This window comes from Mirounga leonina, unplaced genomic scaffold (genome assembly GCF_011800145.1).
Source record: "Mirounga leonina isolate KUSES-001 unplaced genomic scaffold, KU_Mleo_1.0 Mir_82, whole genome shotgun sequence".
NCBI classification, from domain to species: Eukaryota; Metazoa; Chordata; class Mammalia; order Carnivora; family Phocidae; genus Mirounga; species Mirounga leonina.
The window spans coordinates 386,044-396,909 of NW_023270825.1; the positions used below are offsets into that span (position 1 = coordinate 386,044).

A 10,866-nucleotide genomic window follows, 5' to 3' on the forward strand; every position below is an offset into this window, starting at 1 on the left:
AGACAGATGCACACATATACACACATGCACACACAGTCACAGACACATGCACACACACACGTGGACACATACAGACACGTGCACACACAGACACACATGCACACGTGTGCACACACCCACACATGGACATATACACACGGACACCTACAGACACATGCTCACACATACACATGCACACACGTGTGCACACATACCCACATGTGGACACATAGAGACACATGCACACACACACACACACACACGGTGCCAGCCCCCACACACCCGTGGTCCCTCAGTGCCTCTGGCAGGAACTTCTGCCCGGTCCAGTCGTGTCACTTTCTGTGGGGCTTTGTGCCCAAGCTCTGCTTGTCCCTCTGTCTCCGCTTGGAGGTCCGGACTCTGACCATGGCCACCATTCCCGGGCCTGGAGCCAAGGGAAGCCCCTGCCTGTGCCCAGGCTCCTGAAGGCAGCAGTGCCCACCGGTGAATGGGGCTGGGCCCATGCTGACAGAGCAGGCAGTGCCTGGACATCGGCCCCAGAGGCAGAGAAGCTGTTCCTGGAGGCTCCTCCTTGCAGGGGTAGGCTGCAGAGAGCCTGATCTGAGTGGAGAGCCCCTGCAAACACCCAGCCCTGGAAATGGTGGAAGATGAGGCAGGAGTGAGGGAGTACAGACCTGGTGGGCAGAGAGGAGCAGGGGCCCGAGTGGGATCTCCTCTGCCAACAGCCACAGGCAGCACGGCCCCTCTGGGCTGCCCCCAAGACCCTCTGTGCACCCCAGGCGCTTGGGAACCTGAGCTCCAGATGCTCTAAAGGGGCCAGTTATGCAGGGCTGCAGACCCCCCTGAAAGTTCTCAGCCTGTCCACCCCAGTGTCACCCTCCATGGAGCCTCAGGGTTCTATCTGAGCCCTTGGCCCTCAAGGACTGGCAGGGCAGACAGCCGGCCAGGGCCCCACACGGGCTCTCCCACCAGCCATGCACTCTGAAACGGAAAGACAGCAGGAATCTCACTAGGAATCAAGGGGGTTCCCCTCGGGCCCAGACACGTGCCAGCCTCGCTGGTCTCAGTGGTCAGGGGCACACCCACACCCCAGATCGCAGCCGGCAGAAGGCCCTGCTCCCTGCCTCTCTCCGGGCGGCCCTGGCCGTGCGGCCCTGCCCCGCTCCAGCCCGGCCACATCCCTGTGTCTGTGTTGTTTTGCTGCGCTCTCTGCCACCCCATGGCTCCCACACAAGGTGCTCGGGGTCACCCCTGCTCTGCTTTGGCCACGTTCGGCCTCTGCCTCAGGCTGCCAAGGCCCAGCTAGCGCCTGGCTTAGACGCTTCCCAACCGAGCCCAGGAGCCCTGGGCCCCACGAGGCGGGTGCGGAGGAGGAGACTGTGGGGCTGGGAGTCACGCGCACCCTTGGCCCCCCGGGGGCAGCACAGCCGAGGCCCAAGGGCGGCTCTGGGGCCAGGCCTTGCTGCAGGGCGGCCTGACCCCTCTGTGCTGTGTTCCCTGCAGGGGGGGAGGTGAGTGCCGATGAGGAAGGCTTCGAGAACCTGAACACCATGGCGTCCACCTTCATCGTCCTCTTCCTCCTCAGCGTCTTCTATAGCACAACGGTGACACTGTTCAAGGTAGCCGCAGGGCTGGCCCGGGGGGCGGGCGGGGAGGCGCACACGGCCCAGGGCAGCGGGAACACAGCTCACGCCGTCTGTCATCTGCAGGTGAAATGACCGGCCAGCCAAGAACATCAGAGGCCTGGGACGTGGACCCAGGGGGCAGCCCACGGAGCCCGTCAGCTGGTCCTCAGATCTGCCCCACGTCGCCCCCTCCCGCTTCCAGCCCCAAGACGCGGCTGCGTGTCTTCGAGTCCGCTCCGAGCATTGTTTTGCAATGGTCACGCATGTCACCTTCAAATAAACATGTATATTTTATCTTAAAAAACTGCTTCCTTGTGCAGGCTTTTTGTCCCAAAGTGCACTCCCGGTGTGTCGAGTGTGTGTCAAGGGCCTGTGGGAAAGGGAGGTCCGTCTGCACACAAGCCCGCCAGAGGACGTGCCAGCAAAGGGGGCCCGGTGGTGGGACCCAGGGTCTCGGGCACATCCCATCTGCTGAAGGACGCAGCCAAGCTGGGCACAGTCCCAGGCCTGACCTCCCGGACATGGCGGGACCCAGGAGCCAGGCTTGGGCCTCGGGGGGTTTGTGTGCAACCGCACGATGCACGGTCCCTGTCTCCATCCCCGGCCGGTCCGGCCGCCTAACGGGCTTGTCCCACGCTTCCTGGTGCCTGGGGTGTGTGGGACTGAGTCCGGCAGGAGCACAGGGGGCTGACCCTGCCGTTGGACTGCGCCCTGACCACTGTGTGGATGGCAGCAGGAGTTTCTGGGGAACCGGTGAGGAGAGTACCTGCCGGGGAGCGGCGCGGGGTGGGGACGGCTCTGCGCGTCCACATCACTGCATGGGAAGGGCAGGCGGTGCCAGGCCTGGGAGCCATGGCGGAGGCGGACCGCGGCAAGCGGGGTGTGGGACCCATGTGGGGGGCTTGCCCGGCCACCGTGCAGATGGCAGGAGGGGCCCCCAGGCCGTGAAGTGGTGGCAGCGAAGGTCTGGAGGGCGGCAGGGGAGGGCAGAGAGGGGAGGCACAGACCCCACACAGCTGAGGGGTTGGGGCCAGCAGCTCGCAGGTCCCCGGGACACCTGTCCCCTGTGTGCGCTCCCGGGGGGGGGGCACTTCGAGGCTCTGGCTTCGTTTTGGTTACACGGACCCCCCCCGGCCCAACCTCACAGGCTGAGGGGTGTCCAACAAGGTGCGGGCCGCGGATGTGGGCTCTTGTGCCCGTGGGGAGGGGGGCTGTCAGTTCAAGATGGCCCCTGCGCTGCGTTTGTGCCCAAGGACCCCTGACAGGGGGCTTGCATGACAGAAATTCAATCGTCTAGACATCAGGTGTCCCATGGGGGTGTCGGCAGGGCCGGGCCCCCGGGCCGGGAGGGAGAGTCCATTCCAGGAGGCCTTCTGGTGGCTGCCGCCATCTTTGGCGTCCCCGGGCTTGGAGGTGCCATCTCCGCACTGTCTGCCCCCGTGCGCATGTTCCAGACCCCCCCCCCCTTTGATAAGGACATCAGTCGGGTGGGATCAGGGTCTCAGCCTCCACGATCCTGTTCCCAAACAAGGGCCCATTCTGGGGCACTGGGGTGGCAGGATTTCAGTACATAAACCAGGGCTCACAATCTAAGCCGTAACCGTCCACCCCCGGCCCCTGAAACTCGTGTCCTTTTCCCAAGCAAAACACTTCACTGAACAACTCCCGAAATCACCCCACTGAGCAGCAACCCTGCGTCCAAAATCAGCTGAATCGGGAAGAGGCGAGACATGCGTGTGACTGAGCCCGGGGTGCAGGGTGGACGGGCCCATCCCGGCAGGCAGAGACCCGAAGCAAGAGAGGCCAGGTCCGGCAGTGCTCCCCATTAGGTGCTAAGGCTCCGGAAGAATCCGCCTGGCGCCAGGCTCTGTCTTCCGAGCTGGCGCCCGAGGCCTGGGTCCTCTGCGCCCCCCTTGGCAGCCCCGCCGGCCTCTGCGTCCGCGGCTCCGTCTCAGTGCGAGCCGCCCTCTGCTTCCGTCGGGCAGGCGCGTTTACGTGAGATTCTCAGAAACCTTGTTGGCATCCCAGGCAGTTCCTGGGACGAGTCCACCTCCAGGCGCCTTTCCTGTGGAACCACATGGCTGCTCTTGGTTCCTCTCTGACGCTTGCTGGGACCACACGCGCCATCCGCCGCAGGAGGTGCCCGGCCAGACCCGCAGAGACCTTCCCAAGGCTCCTAGTTGTGGCTCCGCGTGCGGCCGCCTCGCATGTTCCCGGCAGCGGCGAGCAGGGCCGGGCCGTCTGCACTGTGTGTGGACGGCTCCTCAGCCAAGTGCCCCCGGCCGGCACTCTCCGAGCCCAGACACGCCGGCGGCCCAGCTCCCCCATTCCGCATCCTCGGCAGAGTCACCCTTCCCACCGAATTCCACCAACAGTCTTCAGGACAATTTGGCTGTTTCTGACGTGCCCCTCCAACACCAGCCTCTGCCGGTCAGCCGGTTCCAAAGTCACGTCCACGTTTCTAGCTGTTTGTTGCAGCTCACTCCACTCTGCTTCCAAAATCGGCTTTTGTTTCCTGCGGGCGCCGGAACCACATACATCTCTCCTCCGTTCTGGGGTCTGGGAGCCCGAGATCGGGGTGGGGGGGTGTAGGCTGCCGCTGGGGCGGTGAGGGGGTTCGCGCCTCCGCAGCGTGGCGGCTGCCGGCCGTAGGCGACCCTTGGTCTTCCTGCCGCGCATCCCTCCGACCCCCAGCTCATCTGCACACAGCACGTGTGTCCCCTTTCGCAAGGACGGGCATACTGGCACTATGACCTCACTGAATTATTAATTCACCCCCTAGCACCTTATCTCCAAGGGAGGTCACGTTCTGAGGCATGGGGGTTAGGACGCAGTTGGGCCCACAAGCCCACCCACGCCTGGCGTCTCCCGCACGGCGAGGGAACCCGGGGACACTGTGCGGGCAGTGGGGGCCCCCGGGACGTGGGTGGGAGATAGTCCTGCCGGGGAAGCCCAGGAAAAGGCAGGGGCAGGCTGGCCAGGTGCTTGGGAGAGCGCACAGGTGGGTCCTGCCCCAGGGGGCCCATGCAGCGGCCACAGGTGGCAGCCCGGCTGGCCGGCTGGAGAACGGGCACATCTGAGCAATGGCAGCGTGGTGCCCGGGGGCTTGGCCCAGAGCGGGGGCCACAGACAATGGCGGCGGGGCCGTCAGGGACAAAGGCAGGGACCCCGCACTCCCTCGGCCGCCCTTGCCCAGCCAGGCCCCCAGGGAGAGGACAAGGGGACTGGAGCCGGCCCGCCAGGGAATCTCATTCAGGGCCCTGCCTCCCCCGGGCGCAGGGTCCATGAGTGACAGCCCCATGGGCCCAGACACTGCAGGGCAGCCTGCACCCCAGCCCAGGCATGGCCAAAGGCCTCCCGTGAAAACAAAGCACTCACGGGCCTGGACCCCAAGCCGCAGAGCCCCGGGGGCAGTCACTGGGGACGGCTGCGTCTGCTCCCACCCGCTCGTCCCAGAACCGCACAGAAGTCCAGCCACAGGCCCCTCTGCAGGCAAAGGGGACCCAGGCCTCCTGCGGGACGGCCCAGGGCCAGCATCCGGAGGCCTGGGGGGGACACAGGGCCCCAGGGCCCGCCACCAGGGCAGCAAGGGCTCTGCAGCGGGGGGAGCACCCTTTATTGTCCCCCTGCACCCTGCACCCTCCCTCCGCGGCCCCAGCCTCACAACCCCCGTCTGTCTTCCAGACTCCAAGATGCCGGATCTGTTCCCCTTGGTCTCAGGATGTGAAGCCCCGAATGAAGGCGACCTCATAGGCCTGGCCTGCTTGGCACAAGGACCCTCCGTAGAGTCAGTGCAGGTCAGCTTGAGCCCCGGGGCGCAGGACCAGAGGCAGAAGACCCCCCTGATAGTGCTGGGGACGCAAAGGCACACTCGGCTGTCCGTCCTGATGGCCAGCTGGAAGCCGGGCCCACACCACTGCAGAGCCACCGTCAGGGGGGGGCGCCCCCCCAGCAATGAGCTGCGGAAGGACATCCAGTGGCCAGGTGGGTGGTCCCCAGGCCCCCGGGACGGCCTTCAGGGTCTCCCGCTCCTTGCACCCCGAGGACGACGGGGCACCTGGGCCCAGCGTGCAAGACAGAGTCTGTGGCCGAGTGTGGGGCCTCCCATGGCCCAGTCCGCACCGTGCAGCCCACTGGCACCTCCCTCCCGCCATCCTCCATCCTCCTGGCCACCGTGCATGCACCGTCTGATCCCCCCGACTCTCCCTCCGGTTTCAGCGTCCTGGGAAGTGAGGACCTCCCGGTCGACTCGCAGGCCGTCCCTACCAGAGGACTCCACCAGAGCCCCCAGCACTGCCAGGGTCCCAGGTGAGGACCCCCACCCCAGCACGCCCACTCCTGCCTTCTGTCCCTTGGGCTGACTCCTTCAGGCAGCCCTCCCTGACTTCTCTGGGTCGGGAAGGGCAGGCACTGAGGAGGTGTGCACGGAGCACCAACCGCACAGCAGGCCCTCTGCGGGCACCAGCAGATGCCCCCTCAGGCCCCTTGTGAATAGGAGACCCCCCGACACCTGCAGAGAGCACAGCGCACAGGGCGGGACGCCCTAGGCCTCAGATGTGAGCCTGTCCTGGAGCCCCACGTGGGCACACGTGGACGACGCGGCCAGCCGGGCGGAACCTGGCCCCCTGATTGTTACAGAGCATGCCACCGAAGGCTCAGGAGCCGGGACAGTGGACCCAGGGGTCCCTGCAGCAGGTGACCCCCAGCCGGCTGCCTGTCCGAGGGCCACGTGGGGTCACAGCCGCCCTGCCTGCCCCTCGGGGACGGTCCGGTGCTCGCTCCTCTGAGTGGGGCAGCAAGCTGTGTTCGCAGACAGAGAAGGGCAGCCCCAGCACCAGCCCTCTGGGGCGTTGGTGAGGCCCACACGAGGGGCAGGGGCTGTGGTCGGCTGTGGCCCCTCCGTGGGCCCTCCACAGCCCACCGCACCTGTGACCACCCCATCTCCGAACACCAGTGCCCCGGCTCAGCACGGCCCGGTCAGACCCAGAGGGGACCGGGCAGCAAGGAGAGGATGCCGAATGCCACCCTGACCTGGGGCAGGGGTACTTGCCGGACCCTGTCCATGCAGGGCACGTGCACCGGCTGACCGGGAGCCGGGCCCAGGCAGAGCTCCAGGGAGACCCTGCAGGCAGGCTGTGTGGGCCTCCAGGGGAAGATGAGCTCCGTGGGGCAGACTGGGCCGTGCTGACCCCATGAGCCCAGCCCTCCGAACAGGCCAGCTCTCTCCACCCCAGAGGGCCGCACGGGCCACAGCCCAGAGCTGTTTCCTACAAGCTGGGAATGCTGTTTTAGCTGGATGCGGGGTGGGGGGGGGGGTGTGGAACGGAGACCCAGGAGCCCCATGTAACTGCAAAGCCTAGATATTTACTATCTGGCCCTTTACAGAACAAACTTGCGGGCGCCTAGTCTGTCCCAAACCTAAGGCCCGATAACGTCCTGGCTGCCCTCACCCTAACCGTAGAGGGTACTGTGGCATGATGACCCCGCAGGAGCCCTGGCGAGGGGCCAGCAGCGGGTGCGGGTAGGTCCGGACCCCAGAGAGCAGGAAGGCTGAGGGGCCCAGGGAGGCCACGGCCCTGACGAGAAGTCCTGCCGGTCTCACCCCCTCTTCTCCCCGCAGTGCCCTCCACCAGCCACACCCTGACGCAAGTCACGGAGCCAGGAAGCCCAGTGGACACCATGCTCAGAGGCCAGTTCCTTGGGGCACAGAGTGGGAGGAGGAGGGACTGGGGAACCTGGGGAAGTCCTGCCCTGCAAGCCCCCAGCCCGGCAGCAGGAGGCCAGGAAGCAGCAAAGGGGGCTCTGCCCACAGCACCACCCCCAGGCTGATCCCCAGCTGCCCGAGGGCCCCCGCTGACCTCTGCCTGCTGACCGAGGTCGCGGTCCTCTGGCAGGCTGCGGGAACCACACCCACCCTCCCAGCCTCTCCTGCACGCTGAGCCAGCCCAGCACGCCTTCCCAGGTGGCGCCCACAGCACCAGGAGGGCACGGTGAGGCCCACTCCCGGGCCCAGGACACGGGGTGGCTGGGGGCCCTGCACACGTACCCCCTGCCCAGCCCAGCCCTCCTCCCACAAGGAGACACCAAGGGGGTGGGGACCCGCCCCCCGGGCCGCCCAGCTTCGCCCAGCCTCAGGTGGCCCCAGCGTGACCGGGCTTCTCCCCGTAGCTGCCACGGCGCCCTGCTGCCTCGCCGTCCGCGCCCTGACCGTGCCCCAGGTGGCCTCCTGGCTCCTGTGTGAGGTGTCTGGCTTCTCGCCCCCGGACATCCTCCTCACCTGGCTCCAGGGCCAGACGGAGGTGGACCCTGCTGGGTTTGCCACTGCACGCCCCACGGCCCAGCCTGGGAGCAGCACGTTCCAGACCTGGAGCGTCCTGCGTGTCCTCGCCGCCCAGGACCCTGGCCCGGCCTCCTACACGTGCGTGGTCAGGCACGACGCCTCCCGGAAGCTGCTCAACTCCAGCTGGAGCCTGGACACTGGTGAGTCATTCACGGGCCTGAGGGCTCCCGTCCCAGCCTCCTCCCAGCGCGGGGCAGGGGCGGAGGGGCAGCCCCCCCAGGAGCTGAGCGGCTGGGTCCTGGGGCTGTGGCCAAGGGCTGCACGCCCACCCGGACCTCCCCACCCGGGCCTGCTCGGCTCTGCTCGGCGTCTGGGGTGGGCTTTGGATGCCCCGACACCTGTCGCCCCAAAGTCTGTCCTCATGTCTACACACCACGTGCTGGACTAGGACGGGTGGGAGGCGGCTGTCACCCCCGCCAGGCCCCAAAGAACAGCCGTTACCCCACCAAGATACGCCGCACCGCTGGGCGCAGAACAGGGGCCGCCCCTGGGGAGGGTGGTCATCCCAGACACCGCCTTCCAGGGGCATCTGAGCCTCCCCAAGCCCCAGGCCCCCCAGTGGTCTGGGAGAACAGCCGGCACCTCAGGAGCCAGATACGCCCAGAAGTGGGAGCTGGTCTCGGTGCCCGTGGACATCTGACCAGCACAGGCCCACAACGGGCCCCGACTGCAGGCCGCCTGCGGGGCAGAGGGCACGGAGGCCCGCCAGGGTGGGGCTCATGGTGGAAGTTTAGGGCTTACTGTCCCCTCTGAGGCCCTCGTCAGACCCCCTTGCCACCCCGTCACGGGGCAGCACCCTGACAAGAGCCCCCTCCTGGTCCGGCAAGGCGCTGGCAGGACTGTGCTGGACACCTTAGGCCAAGCAGGCAGCAGGATGCCATCCTCCTCCTGCTCATGGAGGGGCAGCAGGCGGTCTGGGCGCCGGGTGCTGGGAGGGGGAAGGTGCCCAGTGGAGGCCCACGGCAGCAATGTGGGGGGCATGCAGGAAGGCTGTGCCAGGCTCCATAGCTGGGACACCCCGCCAACAGCCCAGACCCTGCCTTGGGCATCCCCCCACCGATGAGAGCGCTGGCCCTACTCTGTCCTATAGCCAGGCTTGGCTGTGCTGGCAGCCTGCTGGGCAGCAGCCCATGGGGGCCCCAGAGAGGTGGCGGCTCCTCAGCCCCCCGGCCCGCTTGCCTCTGCCCCCTCAGGCCTCCCCCAAAGTCCCGGTGCCAGGCCCTGTCTGCCTACTTATGCGGGGACCCTTTTTCCTCAGCCTGTCTTCTCGGCCTTGCCCCCTTTCCCGCTGGGTGCCCCCTGCGCTGGGCCACCTGTCATGGCTCATGCCCCCAGGGTATGTGTTCTCTGGCCCCCAGAGCAGCCTCCCGGCCCTGCTTATCCTCCCTCCTCTGGGCTCCCTGAGGGCCAAGTCCATGCTGACACTCCTCCGGGTTCCACCGTGATACCGCCAGCTGCCCCCAGGCACAGACCCGGCCTCTCCAAGGTCTGAGGTCACAGGTGAGGGTAGACGAGCGCCCTGGACAGACTCAGTCAAGGCTGGAGACTGACCTGCGTCATGCACGAGCCCCAGCTGCAGACTCTGGGTCACCAGAGCACACAGAGTCCCGCAGTGGAGAGGCAGGACAGCCCAGCAGGCAGGGCTCAGCTCAGATGAGGGGGCCTGGCCCCAGCGCTCCCCCCACCGGACCGTGGCATCCATGCCTGCGGTTGCCGGGCTGCTCAGCCAAGCCTCGCCCAGCACCTGCCCCTGCGAGCACGTATGGAGCAGGGCAGGAGTGCATGGAGGCGTGCGAGCGAGCGGGGACGGCCAAGCCTCCCCAGTGCCCAGCCCTCTCCCTACACCTGCAGCCGTGAGTCCCGTCCCCAAGCGTGGACTCAGAGCCTCCAGAGCCCAAACATGCCACATCTTCCTGCAGGGGCAGAAGTACATCCACCTGCCAGGGTCACACACTCTGGAGACAGGATGCGCTGCAGAGGACGCCAGGGGCCTGGCGTGCCCCCAGGGCCCCCGGGAGCGAGTAGGGAGAAAGCCCTCAGCAGCCCACCAAGGGCTGCTCAGGGAGGCAGCTGGGGCCCTGCCCATATCTCCTAGACCCCTCTTCCAGCCAGGTGGGGGCGGCTGGAACCACTCCCCCGGTTTAGGCCACCGCAGCCCCTTGGAATGAGCCCGTCCTCCACGGCTCAGCAGGGTCTCAGCCGCGTCCCCCCTGCAGCTGAGCACCCTCCTTCCTTCCACTGCAGCTGAGGCTTTGCTTCTGGGGGTCCTGCTCACTCTCCTCACAGGACCCCCAGGCTCCCCGCATCCTGCATCCACAGGCCTGTCCTCTGTCTCCGCCCAGCACAGCCCCTTGTTCCCCAACAGCAGTATGCTCAGCACAGGCCTGGCTCACGGGCAGCCACGATGACTGGGGGACACTTGTGCTCCGCAGGATCACCGTAAAATAACACCCCCCGACCTGGTCCTGCTTCCCGTCTTGCAGGAGGGCTGCATGGGCCCAGGTCCCACAAACAGAAGTCAGGGGGCTCTCCAGCGCCCGGACCTCCAGCCCTTCTGCTTCTCTCAGCCCCACCCTGGGCCCTCCCCCGCTAAAAACAGTGCCCTCCCTGCTGGTCTCTTGCGGCAAGCCGTCCCCCTCAGCCCAGCCTTGCTCCACAACAAAGGGATTTCTGAGCCTTCAGTTAGGATGTAGGAGATGAGGAAGGACTGTCAGGCCCACAGGAACAAATAGACAACACCACATACATTCTATAAACCATGCTTATTTAAAGCCACTAAAGAGCTAGGGACTCACAGAGGTCCAGCTGGTGACCTGGCTCCTACAAAGAGAACATTGTCGGCCACCTTACCTCACCCTGGGCACAGGGGGACAGAGGGACGCGAGCCCCACCCTGGGCACGGGGGACAGAGGGACGCGAGCC

The 10,866-nt window shown here is 66.6% G+C and overlaps 2 gene segments (V, D, J or C); both read left to right on the plus strand.

Annotated features, from left to right (window-relative positions):
• Positions 1-1,911, plus strand: part of LOC118002581 — a 9,138-nt gene extending 7,227 nt beyond the window's left edge. Inside the window, 2 exon segments of the C gene segment in view lie at positions 1,483-1,598; positions 1,689-1,911. Coding sequence covers positions 1,483-1,598; positions 1,689-1,697 — 125 coding nt within the window.
• The window catches only part of LOC118002583, a 22,046-nt gene that overhangs the window by 8,306 nt on the left and 2,874 nt on the right, over positions 1-10,866 (plus strand). The window contains 5 exon segments of the C gene segment in view: positions 5,289-5,588; positions 5,823-5,912; positions 7,225-7,293; positions 7,499-7,594; positions 7,773-8,084. Of these exon segments, the coding sequence occupies positions 5,297-5,588; positions 5,823-5,912; positions 7,225-7,293; positions 7,499-7,594; positions 7,773-8,084 (859 nt within the window).